Source organism: Colletotrichum higginsianum, chromosome 1, assembly GCF_001672515.1.
Source record: "Colletotrichum higginsianum IMI 349063 chromosome 1, whole genome shotgun sequence".
NCBI lineage: Eukaryota > Fungi > Ascomycota > Sordariomycetes > Glomerellales > Glomerellaceae > Colletotrichum > Colletotrichum higginsianum.
The window spans coordinates 2,646,001-2,661,673 of record NC_030954.1 but is presented as its reverse complement, the minus strand read 5'-3'; the positions used below and the strand labels follow the sequence as shown (position 1 = coordinate 2,661,673).

At 55.0% G+C, this 15,673-nt stretch overlaps 5 protein-coding genes across 5 annotated transcripts; 4 read left to right on the top strand and 1 right to left on the bottom strand.

The window, feature by feature from the left end:
- Window positions 1-854: 854 nt before the first annotated feature.
- On the top strand, window positions 855-1,346 carry CH63R_00819 (uncharacterized protein; the record flags this gene model as incomplete). Its single annotated transcript, XM_018295794.1, has 2 exons — window positions 855-896; window positions 1,053-1,346. The coding sequence occupies 2 exons, from the start codon at window positions 855-857 to the stop codon at window positions 1,344-1,346; spliced, it is 336 nt and encodes a 111-aa protein (XP_018164156.1).
- Window positions 1,347-2,085: 739 nt separating this feature from the next.
- Window positions 2,086-3,344, bottom strand: CH63R_00818 (Mob1/phocein family protein; the record flags this gene model as incomplete). Its single annotated transcript, XM_018295793.1, has 3 exons — window positions 2,086-2,629; window positions 2,679-2,790; window positions 2,840-3,344. The coding sequence occupies 3 exons, from the start codon at window positions 3,342-3,344 to the stop codon at window positions 2,086-2,088; spliced, it is 1,161 nt and encodes a 386-aa protein (XP_018164155.1).
- Window positions 3,345-5,470: 2,126 nt separating this feature from the next.
- On the top strand, window positions 5,471-6,738 carry CH63R_00817 (Lipid acyl hydrolase; the record flags this gene model as incomplete). The annotated part of the gene is made up of 2 exons (XM_018295792.1): window positions 5,471-5,722; window positions 5,782-6,738. The coding sequence occupies 2 exons, from the start codon at window positions 5,471-5,473 to the stop codon at window positions 6,736-6,738; spliced, it is 1,209 nt and encodes a 402-aa protein (XP_018164154.1).
- Window positions 6,739-8,402: 1,664 nt separating this feature from the next.
- CH63R_00816 (Patatin-like phospholipase) lies at window positions 8,403-10,227 on the top strand (the record flags this gene model as incomplete). The annotated part of the gene is made up of 3 exons (XM_018295791.1): window positions 8,403-8,566; window positions 8,634-9,450; window positions 9,505-10,227. The coding sequence occupies 3 exons, from the start codon at window positions 8,403-8,405 to the stop codon at window positions 10,225-10,227; spliced, it is 1,704 nt and encodes a 567-aa protein (XP_018164153.1).
- Window positions 10,228-14,375: 4,148 nt separating this feature from the next.
- Window positions 14,376-15,017, top strand: CH63R_00815 (uncharacterized protein; the record flags this gene model as incomplete). Its single annotated transcript, XM_018295790.1, has 1 exon — window positions 14,376-15,017. The coding sequence occupies one exon, from the start codon at window positions 14,376-14,378 to the stop codon at window positions 15,015-15,017; it is 642 nt and encodes a 213-aa protein (XP_018164152.1).
- Window positions 15,018-15,673: the final 656 nt, after the last annotated feature.

The window sequence follows — 15,673 nt, the reverse complement described above, 5'->3', positions numbered from 1 at the left end:
TTTGCTCCCTGACTCTGCCTGGTTTGTTTCTTCTCGATCGTATACGATACACTGTTGCAGTCGGTTCAACCGCTTTTTTCCCCATTATTCGAAGACCTGCTTTCATAGGAACACTTGCCTTCGATCAAACTGTCGCCAATCCCCCAGCCGGAAGCGAAATTGCATACGAGGGGTGCCGTCTTAAGACTCCAATGCCGCTCTATACCGCAACGCCAACGAAGGACGATAAGAGAATTGCAAGACCCAGGTAGCATTGATCAAGATCTCACGCCCTGACGTCGAAGGTCTCTAGCCAACTCGCTCTTGGGACACAAGCCAAAAGTCGCCAAACTCGTGAGTTATTTCGTTTGGACCGTTCTTAAGAGACGAGAGTTGAACCACCGTTCTAGCATCACTGGGTGGCGTCATAAAAAACCGTCCGGGGCTGTCTTCACGTAGGGATTGTGGAAATCAGCGTCGCAAAAGAGTGCATGTCCAAGCCGGGGAACCCACAAGGGATATGTCGCCGGGTCCGATGTGCGTGAGAAATGCATAAAGAAGTATATGTATACCGCATTTGTAGCATAACACAGCGTCCACCGGCTAAGTTTTGAGATTTTCCATGTGCTTGCTCGAGCTAACGAAATTAAATTGTTCTCCTGCACTCTGTACGAGGGGGAAAGGGGGGGGGGGGCTCATTTTCGACATCGCTCCCTATATACGTACCTGAGGGTGAAAGGCTTTCTTGATAGCCTCGGGCTTGTTCCCTGTCACCCTAAGCTCCCGTCTGGGTCAGTATCGACAATTCTTTGAAAAAAGAATCACCACGTTGTGTCAGATTAGCATAATGACAACCTGAAGAAAGTCGGCTCTCAATGTCCAGCTTTCGCACGCTCATCCCCGCCCTCATGGTTCAAGTATGTCTCTTGCCCCCGGTTTATGTGCCCGACCTCTTAGGTTTCCCCTCCCAAGGTCAGGATACCCGTAAAACGAGAAAATCGTACGCCGAGAAACACTGATTCTCGATCCTGAACACCTGTACCAGGTCCACGTCGACTCTCTGACCCGAATAGGCACTGCAGCTGACAACAGCTTCCGGGTCCATGGCCGTCCTCCCAAGCTCGGGCCTCGTCCGCTCGGAGCCCGAATACCCGCTCCAGGTCGACGTCGTCTTCGTCCACGACGTGAACTACTTCCGCGCCGACCCGGACGGGCACTACGGCCGGCTCATGGTGTCCAGCGTCCTCAAGGAAATGGTCACGGGCCCGGGGATCCGATTCGATGATATGCGGGCCATCGACTTGTCCGGGTCCAGAGACGCAGACTTCAAGGGGCTAAATGAGGCCAAAAGCGACGGAGTTTGGTAGTGGCTGTGAGTCTTAACCCCCACCTTGCTAGCCACCAACCTGTAGCGAGAACGGGGGGTTCGATCGATGCGCGCGCAGATGCTGATGAGAATGCAGTTACTCATGCAAGGCTCGAGACCGGGCACGAGGCGCTGAAGGACATGTAAAATAAGGAGTATGCTGCGCTTGGATGGTTCATTGTCGAGAAAAACAAGACAGTCGTCATTGACTGTTGTATCATCGTGATAGCCGCCTAGAACATCATCCGTCCCCTAAGGGTCGAGAAAGGCACTGTCGACTGTCAACTGTGGATTGCCTATGGAATGTTTCGTCTACCATCAGCTTTCTCTCTCCCTCCCCGTAAATCCCCCAAAACCATTCCATGCGAGGCGATGTTCATCCCTGTTTGCGAGCGAGACTCCGAGACTTTGCCTGCCTGGCTGTCGTAGCAACCCCGAAACTCCAACATGCAGCCCATTCTCCTCTCGGCTGCTGCGAATGCAATGCGTGCGTGGTGTGTAAAAGCTTTTTTTCTTTTTCTTTTGGAGGGCCATTGTCGTGTTGGTTCCCAACCTCTAGTACTTCTTTCCAGTCTTGAATGTTCCGGCGTCCATGGCGAAAAAGGGGACATGATCGACGAGTCTAGTGTTCAAGAATTTTACCCCCAAGTCCCAAGGACACAGAACACCAGAATTCGTGTTGCAACGTAATACCCCACTTTGAATCCTCCTAGCCGTGCCGTGAAGTTTTGCGCATACACTTAGGAAACGCCAGCCAGGTGCATCAGGCGCTCGCCAGCTCGTAGGTTGGCGTACTCGTAAGCCTTCGACTCGGGAGGGAAGGTGCCGTTGGCAGCCCAGAGGTCGATTAAAGGCTGCATGGGTTCAAGCTCGTGGGGCTTGAGCATGTCGAGAGCCGTGGCAGTCAGGATGAAGTGACTGAAGCAACTGTTGAGAGACTTCTCCAGGTTAAGGTGGTAGAAGGGCTCGACAAAATGGGCCCAATAGAGGTGGGAGTAGACGCGGAACATCTGGCGGAAGATGGTCTGGCAGACGTCGATAAAGTTCTGGGGAAAGCCGGACCGCTTGCCGATCCAGTCGGGCTCGCCGGGGTTTGTGAGTTGCGAGAGAGGCGTCGTGGTGATGGCCGAGTTGTGCGCATACGAGACGCCCGAAGGGTCGGTCGGGAAGATATTGGTGTCGTCAATCTTGCCCGAGATCCATCTCTGCATAAGAGTCATGTATTCGAAGGCAGGAAGCTCGACCGGTTCCCGACGACTGTTGAGCCAGGTGAATGAGTGGTTCCTGTAGGGCGTTAGCAACGGAGCCGAGGAGGAGGCTTTTGGTAACTTACGCTCCAGCGGACATTCTGGGACAGGTGGTGGCATTGCAGATAGTCGAGCCATCCTCCTCCTTCTCGTGGAGAACACGAACAAAATTCCAGAGGTTTCTGTAGTGCTCGACGACTGCGTCTCATTAGCGATAAACGGCACCAGTGATAGAGTCGCTACTTACCCTGGTGAGCGATCCACTCGCCCTGCTCGACCGTCTTGGGTCTCGCGCTGAGGGTCATGAAGTTGCCCTTGACAATATGCTTGCCATAGTTGGAGTTGAGCCAGATAGGCATGGGCCGAGGGAGATGGTAGGAGTTGAGGATGCTGTCTCCGTCGGTCAAGCTACCCTGGTCGTCCATGCCAATAGAGTGGGCGAGAGAAGGGGAGTTGGGCAGAGGCGGGACTTTGGGAGCGAGGTTGGTGGACGATTGGCTTCCGTGGGAAACGGTCGGTGACGTAGGTTGCTGACCGGCGGTAGAAGACGTCGGGGACTTGTTCGAGCCAGGCGGTTTGGCAGCTTGTCCCCGGAAGCGGGCGTTGCTGTTGATCAATGTCTGATTAGCTGACGGAGCCTCAAGGCCACAATAAACACTCCGAGGCAAAGGAAGATGTCTAATGTGATGGTGACAACGACCACTAAGCCGGCTGCCGGGCGGTACCAGAAGCCAAGGGCTTGCTCCATCCATGTTGAGAGATATTGACTCAGACTAGGCATGGCTCTGCGGGCTGGCTTGTGTTGGCAATCTAGGGATGTCTGAGACCTCGCACCTCTAGGCCGCAAGGCAAAACGGAGTGAGGGGGAAGGATTTGGTGGATTTGAGTTGTGTATGGAAAGAGTATTTGAAGGATAATTTTGCAAAAACTGCAAAAGAGGGCGTCTGAAGGGATGAGCAGGGAAGACAATGATACAGCTGCGTCCTCGAGGAATTGTTTGAGGGAGGCAGCTAGTTCTGCATGGGCACCCGCCCCTTGTGTCAAGGTCGATGGTAGGGAAGGTGGCCAGGCAGACATTGGGGGGCTTTCCTCTCGTTTGCGGATGATTTTGTGAAGGCCAAGAAAGTCCAAATGGATTGCTGTGGCCACCAATGACCAGGATTCATAGGCCCATCGGAACTTTGGTAGTTGGAAGGCTTTTGCCCTCTTGGTGACGGGCAGGGACCAGACGAAAACCCTGACGTTGGTAGGCAAGAAGACGTGCGTTTATTTTGCGACATGCTTCCATCCATAAATGCCAGGCTGGTTGGTGGCTTGCTAGCGGTTGGTACTTGAAGTCAAGTGTGCCTTGGTAACAGTCTCTTGTTCAAGCTTGGACTGAGGTTTTGAATGAAGAGCTGCAGTGTTGTGTAATCGTCTGAAGATTGATGGTGACTGCTGTCTTGTTTTGTTGCCACATTGCTCTTCCCCGCCCTAGCTAGGTGCACCAAAGCTTCAACACAATAGGCGGCTAGTTGTGATGCGGATGAGATGCAATCATTGCGTTGAGTAAGGGCAAAGCAATGAGTACTTGCTCAAGGCCACACTTGTTTCTGCGTTTGGTGATGGTTGTTCGGAGCACGATAGTCGACTTTGGGCAGCCGAGGGAGGCAACTGAGCATCCCAACCTGGCGTTGCCAAAATGAAAGGAAAGGCAGCCGTGGACATAACCTAGAGGTGCTGCTGAGCTCTACAAATTTCGGCCAGGCCTTCATGATCCATGCTTTGGCAATAGCCTCAAGTGATAATGCACCCCATGTCTCAGCGGTCGCCGGGCAGGAGTGCATGCACCAAAGTATGGGCTGTCTGCGGCACTAGCCGAATGACCAACTTCACAGCTATCTGCTGTGCAGCCACCATGAAACCTGAGGTTCTCCGTGTTTCCATCATGCAGGGAACATTGGGGAGGAAGATGAGGAGGAAGGATACGAAGAAGCAATTCGCAGGACGATAAGTAATGACAGGAAAATAAATGATGGCAACTCACATTCCTGAGAAGAGGTTCGACATGATAGAGGAGGTACTCGCGGTGAGGGGGAGTCGGAGGGGGTTATAAGGTTGAGTCGTCCGGCGCACCTCCTGGAAGAACTTGGAGAGGCTGGACTACTTGGTTTCAGCTCTGCTGAATCCAGACGACGGTTTGATAATCGAAAAGTGGCCGGATATCAAGCAAGGAGGGAGAGTTAAGCTGAAAAGGGGCAATTGAAGGTGAGCTTCTTCGGACTACGTTCGCTCCTGCATCTTCGAGGAGTAGCAGCATAAAGAGCGCTAGACCGCAAGTGTCGCATTAAGCGAGCGCACGGATCACATTCTCCACAGCCTTGGGTCCCAATGGTCCGTCGCTCCATCGCAATTGGGCTCGCGCTATACAGAAAGAAGGGTCTTAATTCAGCCTCGTGTGGCGTTCTTATCCTTACGGGAGGTTGGGACGCCGGCGGTGTGTTTTGCTATATCGTTTAACCAAAGCATCTCAGTAGACATGAGCACAGCTTTAAGGTAGCCGATCTGTTTCTCTCATTGAAAAAGCGGTCTACGCCCCATTTCAAACAAGTCTAGGTGGTGCAATCTGGCTTAAACCCCTGCCGAAACCCTCCTCGGTAGTTCTTACCTCCGGATGGGTACCTACAGGTGTGGCGGTGTAGGTAGGTTCCAGCCTCATTCAATTCAATTCAACGCAAAAGTGGGTCGATGTTGTGCGACAGGGACTGTTCAAGCCTCGCTCTTGACCTTTCTGAAAGCAAAGGTGCTAGCTGAGCTGTCAAGCACGTACAACTGCCCACCGACAGTCCGATACCAAAAAATACTCCTCCATCAATATTCCTAGTCACCAATCATCATCATGTCGGACTCGGAAGATTTGGTCGAGCTTCCTGAGGAAGATGAGGAGGATCTCTTCGGCGACGAGCCGGCGGACGATGTCCTTGAGGACCGTAGTCGTGCCGGCAGCGAACGCGACGCGGCATCCGATCAGGATGCGGGCGAGGGCTACGGCAGAGATGACGAGGCGCCGGCATCGACGGACTATGAGACGAGGGTCATTGAGGCTGTTGAGATGCAGCGCCATCGCATCCCCAAGGCGAAAGATCAGAGAGTAAGTCGATGCGACGGCCCCCGAGTCGCGGGCCCGCGACGTGCGCTAACGACGACCAGTTGCGATCTCTTCGTGTCCCGAAGTTCATGAGAATCGTCCCCACGCTTTTCGATCCCGAAACATTCGAGCCTACTGAGCAAGACATTGAGAACGCCAAAGCTGAAGTGCCCAAGGCAGACATCCGCGTCCGGAGACAGGGAAACAAGCTGCAGAGCAACGCCATGATCCACAGATGGAGCGACGGCTCTGTAACGATGACCGTCGGCGACGAGCACTTTGAAGTAACAACTAAGGCCCTGGCTCCTGGGCCCGACCAACCATACTCGGAACTTCAAGACGGACACTACTACGCCGCCGCCGCCGAGTATTCCAGCAACTTCCTCATGTTCGTGGGACATGTCACCGATCAGTATATTGTCCGACCCGGAAAGGAAGTTGCCGACGACGCCCTCATTGCTCTTGCGGAGCGCATGGCGACGATATCGCAAAAGCCGCAGGAGAAGGACATGATCATCAACACAATCCAGGATCCCGAGTTGCGCAAGAGACAGGCGGAACAGGCAGAAAAGGAGCGCATGAAGATGCAACGGCGTCGGGAGACGCAGACGGCCCGCATGGACTCCAGTCGTGGATTTGGCCGCAGCGGAGGTCTCTCGATTGGGGACCTCGAGGGTGGACGACGCGCTGGTGGATCGCGTAAGAGGGGCATGCCCGGCGCACCGAAGCAAAAGCGAAGGCGTCCTGAGTATGACTCTGATGACGACCTGCCTTCTGGTGCTCGCAGGCAAGATGATTATGACATGGAGGATGACTTTATTGTTGCGAGTGACGAGGAGGTCAGCGAGGGAGACCAGGACGACGACGAGGAGCCTCTCGGCGACGACGAGGCGCCACGGTACAAGAAGCGACGGAGGAGGTCGGACGACGACGACGCCGAAGGCGACGATGATGACATGATGGAGACAAGCGGCCGCGGAAGAAGGCGCCATGTTGTCGACGACGATGATTCGGAGTGAGAATATCGCCGGCGACCTGCCATAGGCTCTAGGCTAGCTCATTTGCACCGAGCTGGCCATAACCAATGTACTATAACAGGCCTACTTTTCTTTTGCGCAATTGGTGCGAGCGCTCCAGATACCGCGCCCCTAGAAAGGAATCGAGATGCAAGCAGCAGGAGCACTGCAAGATTGACACGAACTTGTCTCATTTATCGTCCAAAAGGAAGAATGACGAGCCCATCAGCACGCGTCGTGACACATCATCTCGTGGGACTTGTCCACGCCGGGACTGGCGCCTGTAAACGGCAGGACACGTGCGGGTACTGTAACTGTCCGTTTTTCTTTGTCATCGCTCTCTGGCCGTTGAAGGTCGGTGGACTTTGTTGGGAACGGCTTAGCATGTACTTATGGAATCACATCGTGGCAGCCCACTGAGATTGAGCGGGCTCTTAAGCCTGATACGATATGAGGTGATTTCAATTATCGATCCAAGGGCAGGTAAGTATACTTTCCCAACGCTTCTTGAAGTGAAAAGTACCTTTGCTTGGTGGGCTATGGTAGGTGCGTGGGGACGCTTCGCAGAGTTTGGGAGACCTTCTGTCCCATAAATGGCATTATCACATGTCGAAGCTAGCGTCCAGCATGGGACGGCACAGCCAAGGAGCTGAGGGAGCTGCCCCCCCCCCCCCAAACTTCTCAGCAGTGCTGTACGGGTGTGTGGGGTGGGGTCTCGTGGTCAACATGCACCATGTCAATGCCGTAATGCACCTAGCAAATGCTGCTGCAGCGCAAGCAATTGGAGGGAGGGGAAGTGGTCCCGGCCTGCAGCGTGCCCCAGAATCTCCAGATCATCTGGCCATGGAAACCGACGGCAATTTCGAACACCGCTGCTCCTTGCTCCCTGCTGCGCTTGCAGTTGTTGATTTCGCGGTGCTCTCTTGTGCCTGCCGTGAGCCGAGCCAAACCACGGACAACTGTCCGGTACGGTGGTGGCCGAGTCAAACAAGTATCCGTTCCTCCTTCAATTTGCCGTGGATGAACCCACGGGCTTCGACTCTGTCGTACCGCAGACTATTGAAGACACACACATGCATCTGACTCTCTCTCTTGTCCCTCTCTCACATACACACAATCTCTCCCCTTCGCATCCCACCCCCTCTCCCCCCTCTCTCTACCTACCTCACCGACCGTCATTCGTCCGCCCGCTCGTTCGTCCTCACGCGGTTGATGAGTTCGGTATTGTCTGGTCTGTAAATATACTGTCGTTCTCTGTATACTATCCATCCATCCACCCCTCATCTATCTATCTACCTATCACTCCCGTCGCCCGGCCCTCCCTGGAACTTGGAATGCAAACGCCCGCCTAGCCAGAGACAGAACGTTCGCTTCGCTCCACCAGGCCGATAATGCCATAATGCCATGACCACCCCGTATAACTCGTCATTATCCTCGTCAGTATCCGTATCGTTATTCCCCGCCAGCTCGGGATCCCCCATGGTCTTCACCACCATTATCGCCGTCGCGCAACCATGGGAGTCGTCGTTGCGCTTTGGCAAGTGGCCGTAGACGTGACGCACTTTTGGCAACAGGTACGTGTATTTCTACGACTCATCCGATGCGCGCATCGCTCGCCGACACCCTACGAATGGTCTGTCGGCGAACGACGGCTTTGCTTGGACGAGATGCGGCTGACTGACCTCGATGCGCGTCTGCAGAAACTCCGCGATTGGTACACACGCAAGACCCCCGTCGAACTATGGCTCGAACTCCTACGCCATGCCGAAGCCTTTGAAGATTGGGAAGAAGCTGCCCTGCATCTAGATAACTTGCTTGGACTGGACTTATGGTGAGGAAACCGCTGTTCGTACCCGTATGTCTCAGTAGCACATGCTAAAGCCTACGTGCTGCAACAGGAGAAACAACCCGACGTCCAAGTTCTACGACTACCGCCTCATCAACGAGCGCCTCAACTCGTTGATTACCGCAAGAGAGGACGGCAATCTTAACAAGCTGGTCAACCTCCTCCGCTCCGGCCTGATCCGAAACCTCGGCAACATCACTGCGCCGACCCTATACAACCGGTCCTTTGCCGGCACAAAATACTTGATCGAAGAATACATCACCCAAATCGCTGAGGCAGTCGAGGACATTACACATCTGCCAACAACCCCAGGCTCCGACCACCATGGAGCTCCCGTCGGGTTGACAAATCAGATGAAGTTAGATTTCATCCATGACACTCGACAGGCTTTTGGAAGAAGCACACTTGTTCTCCAGGGCGGTGCCATATTCGGAGTCTGCCACCTCGGTGTCGTCAAGGCGCTATTTCTGCGAGGCCTGCTCCCGCGGATTATTACCGGGACCGCGACGGGTGCTCTCATTGCCGCCTTGGTGGCCATCCACACCGAGGAAGAGCTCCCCAATGTACTCAAAGGAGAGGGCATCGACCTGTCGGCGTTTTCCGGCAAGTCGAGAGCCGAAAAGGGTCTGCAAAAGGACCAATCCTACGCCACGAGGTGGAATACCCTTTTGAGAAGACTGAAGAGATTCTCCCGTGAGGGCTACTTTCTCGACGTCAAGGTTTTGGAGGACTGCGTGCGAGCCAATGTGGGCGACTTGACTTTTGAAGAGGCATATAACCGAAGCAAGAGAGTCCTGAACATCACTGTTGCTACTGCCGACCAGGGGGGCGTTCCGACACTGCTCAACTACCTGACGGCGCCGAATGTGGTGAGTATTGTGTGTTTTTTGTTCGGCCTAGAAACGAGACTGACACTAGTGAAGCTTATATGGACTGCCGCAGTGGCTTCGAACGCATCCACTGCCAGTCTCTATGGTCACCGAGAGACAACGGTGCTTTGCAAAGATGCACACGGGAACATCGTCCCTTGGGCACCGGCGAATACCATCGACTTTCACCATTGGACGCACGTTTCATATTCAGAACGCGAGTCACCACTCCTCCGTATAGCCGAGCTCTTCAACGTAAACCATTTCATTGTCAGCCAGGCTCGACCGTACCTCATTCCCTTTTTGCAAAGCGACATGCACGGTCCGTCACTCATGGAGTCGCGTAACAGCACGACGTCAATTACGGCTTTCATGGCCCGCATGGTGGGCTTGGAGATCAGGCATCGCCTGCGCCAGCTTGACACGCTGCGTCTCCTCCCGGCGGGTATACGTCGCTTCCTTGTCGACGAACAAGTACCAGGGGCTTCGATGACGCTAGTCCCCGAAGTGACGGCAGGTGACTTTGTGCGCTTGCTCGAGACCCCAACGAGAGAGACGCTGGATTATTGGATCTCAAGGGGCGAGCGGAGTGTCTGGCCCGCCGTTGCCGCGCTTCGGATTCGTTGTGCCGTTGAGAACGAGCTGGACAGGTCGTATCAGACCGTCCGTCGATTGAAGGCGGGTGGTCTCCGGAGGAAAGGTTCAACGGCAGCGGCAGCAACTATGGATAATAGCAACAAGGATCGGAGGGCGAGCAGTATGGGGGCCGCATATTGATGGCGCCGACCTGGAAGCAGGCTGCAAATCGCAGCTGATCGAATTTACGCCATGGGGAGGCCGCGCACCTCGAAGTCTTGGATACCAGTCCGATGCATGCAAATCCCACGTTTAATGCTCGATGCAATAGTGTCCTCCATATACAAGGTGTATTGGAAGTTGGGGGCGGGCGGCTTACGTACAGCATGCGCAGATGCAAGTCAGCCGTGGTTGGGCTGGAGCGTGATGATTGTGATGAACAATAACCGTTGTGGCGTTTGGGGTCTGAAGATGAATTCGCAGCCAGGTGTAAGCGCGTGCAGATGATGCGTCGGTGTTGATGATGATTAGGATGTACCATGTACTGCTGCCGTCCTTAGGCCGTCGGTCGGGCTGCCTGCAGGCTGAAAGACAGGGTGGGTGCAGGAGGATTTAGGTCGGCCAGGATGCAGGGAGACGCAGGTGTCCGTAGCGTTTTGTATGACGGAAAGACGCGTCCCACTGGTGAGTCGGGATGACCAAATGACCAGCAACCCTAGGGAATTCATGGCCAAATCCGGCGACCGACGACGGTGAAGGTGCATTCGACGAGGATGACCGCCCAGGAGCTCAATGCCTTTCTGCGTACCCTCGGTGCGTGTGCGTGAATGCTGCGCATGTCTCTCTGCTTGTAATGACCCACGATGCTGTATTTGCCCCCCCTTCCCCCCTCTCAGGTTTCGAGTCTCGATGGCCGCAAAGCCTTGCCAATGGTCCTGGATGGTTCCCTAGGGACAGCATATGTGCGTCGGACTGGCAAACGTACACTGTGTATGCGTGTGTACTATGGTGTGTGTATGTGTGTGTGTCTTGGACGAGGATGTCGGAACAGGGGCTGCTGCAGGCGATCCGCGCGCTAGGGACCTTCTCGAAGCCTTCTCGAAGCCTGGAGGATGGACGGTGGGGTCTCTCGTCACTGGTCAGGGAAAGACTCCGCCAAAAACCCGGGCATCTTGGCCATCTTGGCTCGCTTGTGGGAAACCGGCACCGCGGCTTCGAGGGAGGAAGGATTAGCGGGCGGGGGCAGGAAGTATTTCGCGCAGTGGTCACGAGGGGATCGGGTGCGTTGGGATGCGTGAATCTTGGGATCCCCGCGAGGCGAGTCGTCTACTTCAATCGATTGGCGAGGGTTGGACGTCGGGGAAGGGTTCCGGTTGAGGATCAGGAATTAAGGCGCCTTTTCCCCCTTGGTTGTCGTATCCCGAATCTCTCTCGGTGTCACCAGCCATGCTCTCGGTGTTGCCAACATGGCTGACGGTGTCCTAGAGCGACGCGCTTGGCAAACGTGCTGCAGCGGATAATAGGACTTTGCGTCCTAGGGCGTTCTGTATTGGGGGATGTGGAGAGGCGCCCCGGCAATCCTAGGACTGTCGCCCGGAAATAGTGGGACGACAGCTCCGGGGATTGGACCCGCCGTTGGGGACAGGCCGGGTCCGTGCCGTCAGGTGAGGGTGAATGCATCAGGGATCGTTTCCCTGTGATGATGTGGCGTGGCAGCCCGTCCCCGAGAGTCGTGCTCCTGCCAGTGGCTCTCGTTGGCTCAGGGGATCGGTGATGCTACCAATGTTTTCATAGGTAGGTATCTGATGTGCAGGAACGAGCGGTTCGTTCACTTGAAGTCGTCGAGAACCTCTTTCCCCCCCCACCCCTGGCTTGCAGTCGTCGGTGTTGCCGGCACCCTAGCAGCCTGAGCTGCGGGGAAACGGCACAGAGAGCAACGACATCGGAGAGCCTGGCTTAGTTTCCCAAAGGCATACCGATAGGCAGGGTAACCAAACGACCCAGTCCTCGGGGGTTGGCGTTGCATTCTGCATCATGACGTCGGACGGGGTCTGTTCGCCCGGCGGCGGTTCGTCCACTTGGAACGCCGGGGCATTATTTTGCTAGCTGAGGTACGCGGAGCTTCTCGTCGATAGAGCACGTCGGTGCCTTTCCAATATCAGCAGCACCCTTGTCTGAGATCGGGCCCTGCGCGGCAGGACTGACATGCAAGACAGATCAGATGGCAGTGGCTAAGACATGCAAGTTCAAGATGAGTGAGTCACAGGGATTGACTGATCTGACCGGGAGCGGCGGTGGACGACGACGCGTTTCAGATCAACTGACAGACAGCAGTAGCGGACTCGGTGGGAGCAACAACGCTGATGTTCGGCTTGACAAGTTGACAGACACTTGGCATAGGGCCAATGATGCCATGCCATCGAGGTCGGCGTTCCGCGCTCAATGCCGAACGTAGCCGATGACGCGAGACGAGCGGAACTATTCTCCCTGCCGTCATGTCGTTGGTCAATCCGATAGCGCCATGAGCAAGTGGTTGGACCGGGATTCCCTATCTCGGTACAGAGTATGAAGGCTGCGGAAGATTAAGTTTTGTGTGGTGTGGTGATTGAATTGGGTAAACCGTCCAGCGTCCTATCGAGTTGGCATCGTAATTGGGCGAGTTTTGTCACACACTGGCTGACGGGTTCTGTCGATAACGTCTGGTCCGCCTCCGGGCATCAGGTGTCCGCTAAGCTTTTCGGTGAGCAGACTCACCAAGGTGAGGATAGCGTTGGCGATCGTGGCCAAGTCCAAGTGTGTGCAGTGTCGAGTCGGGTCCCAGTCGAAGAACAGTTTGTCTTTGTCACGCAACACATCCGGAGGCGGGGAGGCGCATATGCGAGCTTGCGTGCTTGCGACACGCACTGATTGTATACATGCCTCCTTTTATCGCGCCAGTGTCACGAGAATGGCGTGGGAAGTGTCGTTTCCCACGGCTCAAGTCTGTCGAGGGTGGGGGGTACGAGACGAGCAAAGAACAAATCGTGAGATCAGTAGATTTATGACTAAAGAGAGAGGGAGGGAGGTAGACCGTAAGACAAGCAGTTATGGGTGTTGGAAGCGTTTACAGGAAGTGTTTTGGTAGGTGAGGTGTCTCTGTGAGTCTACGTATCTGCAGGGGATTGATTTTCTGCTTCTGGGCCCCTGAACCGCCACCACTCTACGGATACTCCACCTGGTCAAGGTCCCTGACAAGCACTGCGGAAGTACCGTGCTTCCAACTACCCCACACCAAAACCTCTACCCTACCTACCTAACTACCTACCTACCGTACCTAGGTACAGATACTCTGATCACATTTACACCTATACAGTAGGTATACATCCCCGTCAGCCTATGGGCAGCATCCTTCGAGCCAAATGCAGCTTCTTCCACACCAACTCGCGGCTACCTGAACACTGAACGCACCTCTCTCTCTCTCTCTCTCTCTCTCTCGCATACACCCACGCTCTTACACACCCTCTCTCCTCTCGTCTGCTTCAGGTGCTTCTTCGCCAGACCTTGGCCTGCGTCTCTCGCTACCTGGTCTGCCACTGCCGCACCACCACCGCACATGCAGCTCGTAGTTGGGCGCAGCCATGGAGCTGCTGGGAGGTGACGGTGAAATCGTGCCTGGATTGCGTGGGGTGGTCAGATGAAGGGTACCGGCCAGAAAAGAGGGCAATGAAGAAAAGGAAGGGGAAAAAGAGAGGGGGAAAAAGAGAGAGGAGGAAGAACGAGGTGCCACACCCCAAACCAACAACCGCCCACGACCGCGGCTGTCCCGTACCTTGCGCCTTACAGCTTGCACTCTGCGTAAGCTGCGTATAAATCCCCTATGTCCCTGCTCCCATGCCTTTCTTACACTCTTTTCTCCCCTTCTTCTCAAATACAGCACCATCATAGCACCATTTTCCAGCGCCATTCCACACACTGTCTACGCCCTTCTTGTCTTCTTGCATACAGACCATTTGCAGCACGCTGTTCTGGAACGAACAGCCTCGTTAGGTCTCCCTGAAACGAGAGACGCGAGTACGCACCGTCTTACTGGTCGTCACCACCGCCCGACTACCCAGCATCGCTCACTCCCCTTCATCCCAACCCGAGCAGGCCTTGCCAAGGCCCCTTCCGATACCCTTTCGGCACCGTTATTACACTTCCTCTTCCTCTTCTTCTTCTTCTTCTTCTTCCTCTTCCTCTTTGTAACCTTGTGGTAAGAAACCCTTGTCCCTGTCAAGCCAGACATCCACCGCCTTAGAAAAGGGCTGACCTTGCCTCCATGGCCAGAATCATCACTCGACGGCCCGCCTCTCCCATCTACAACACCCATCATGGCCGTTCGCATACCCAGACTTGACACAAAGATGCCTCATCCCCAAGACCGCAAGCACAACCACATGCTCTTCCACGTTGACCCGACGGACTACCAGCACGACAACTATTCGCCACAACGTAGTCCCCAGTATAAACTCTCTAACGAATCCGCTTCTTCCCTCGCCCAAGGCCACGATCCTCTTGCCGATTCGGAAGATGACGGAAGCTTCGCGGTCATATCTCTCAGCGAGGAGGCCACTGCCTCGGGGGCCCTCTCGGAGACCACGGGCTCAGACGACACTGTCGTCGACCAGACCGCCACGAGGAGGGCCGCCGGAACCCCGGCTGTCCTCGGGTCTGCTTTGACCCAGGACAACATCCATCTCCACGATCGGGTGTATCCCCTCGGTTCTTTGTCGACATACCAGTGGGTCTGGGGCCAGCCATGCCTCGGCGGTTTTGATATCAAGGACACCTCGTCCAAGGAAAGCATGAAGGTCCACGTCTCCCGCTCGCGCGTCAGTCAGGCGACTGAGAACCTCGACAGCGAATATGGCGTCGTCAACCACCCATCCGAGGCATATGTTGCCTTTGCCGGTGACTGGGCCGATGTCGCCGCCGACCCTGCCATGATGGAAGAACTCGACCGACTAGAGTGAGATTCTCGGCGCGACATCCCTCTTGCCTCCCCTCCCGACTCTCTCCTGCTGCCCTGTCTGTCGACTGCTCATTCGTTCTCATCAAGGATTATGTCGTCATGAAGTGATGGAAATTTTAGGTTGCCTGATTTGGTCCATGCCGCTCGTTTCGATGCTGGTTTGACTTGGTATTGCTGGAGGAAAGGAAGAAACACAGTCGTTTCCTGAATGAAAAAAGAAACTTCAGCCCTGAAATCATACAATACACATTGGTGTACCGTCGGTGTATCATTGGAATGCCAATCACTGATCTTCGTTGCAACCCCGTTATATCATCCCAGTGACCGAGCCTAACAGCCCTGACCCCTCCCCCTCGCGTCGGTTGTCACCGCTCCAGATCTCCTCCCCCGCCATGCGGGGACTGCGGTCCAAAGCGGGACGGACTTGGAGACGGCGTTGCATTGCATGGGATGAACTCATCTCCCGCCGCACCCAAAGACTCTGGCCTCCACGAGACATTGAATTTAGCCTGAACTTCAGCCGGGTTGAACCCATCACCCAGCGTACCACCAGTTCCGTATTGCCGGGTGGCCTCGTCTTTCGCTCACATTGCAACGAAACCACGGGAAAGCGTGATTCCTATTGAGGGGAAACAGACGCAATGAGAGCATGGGAGT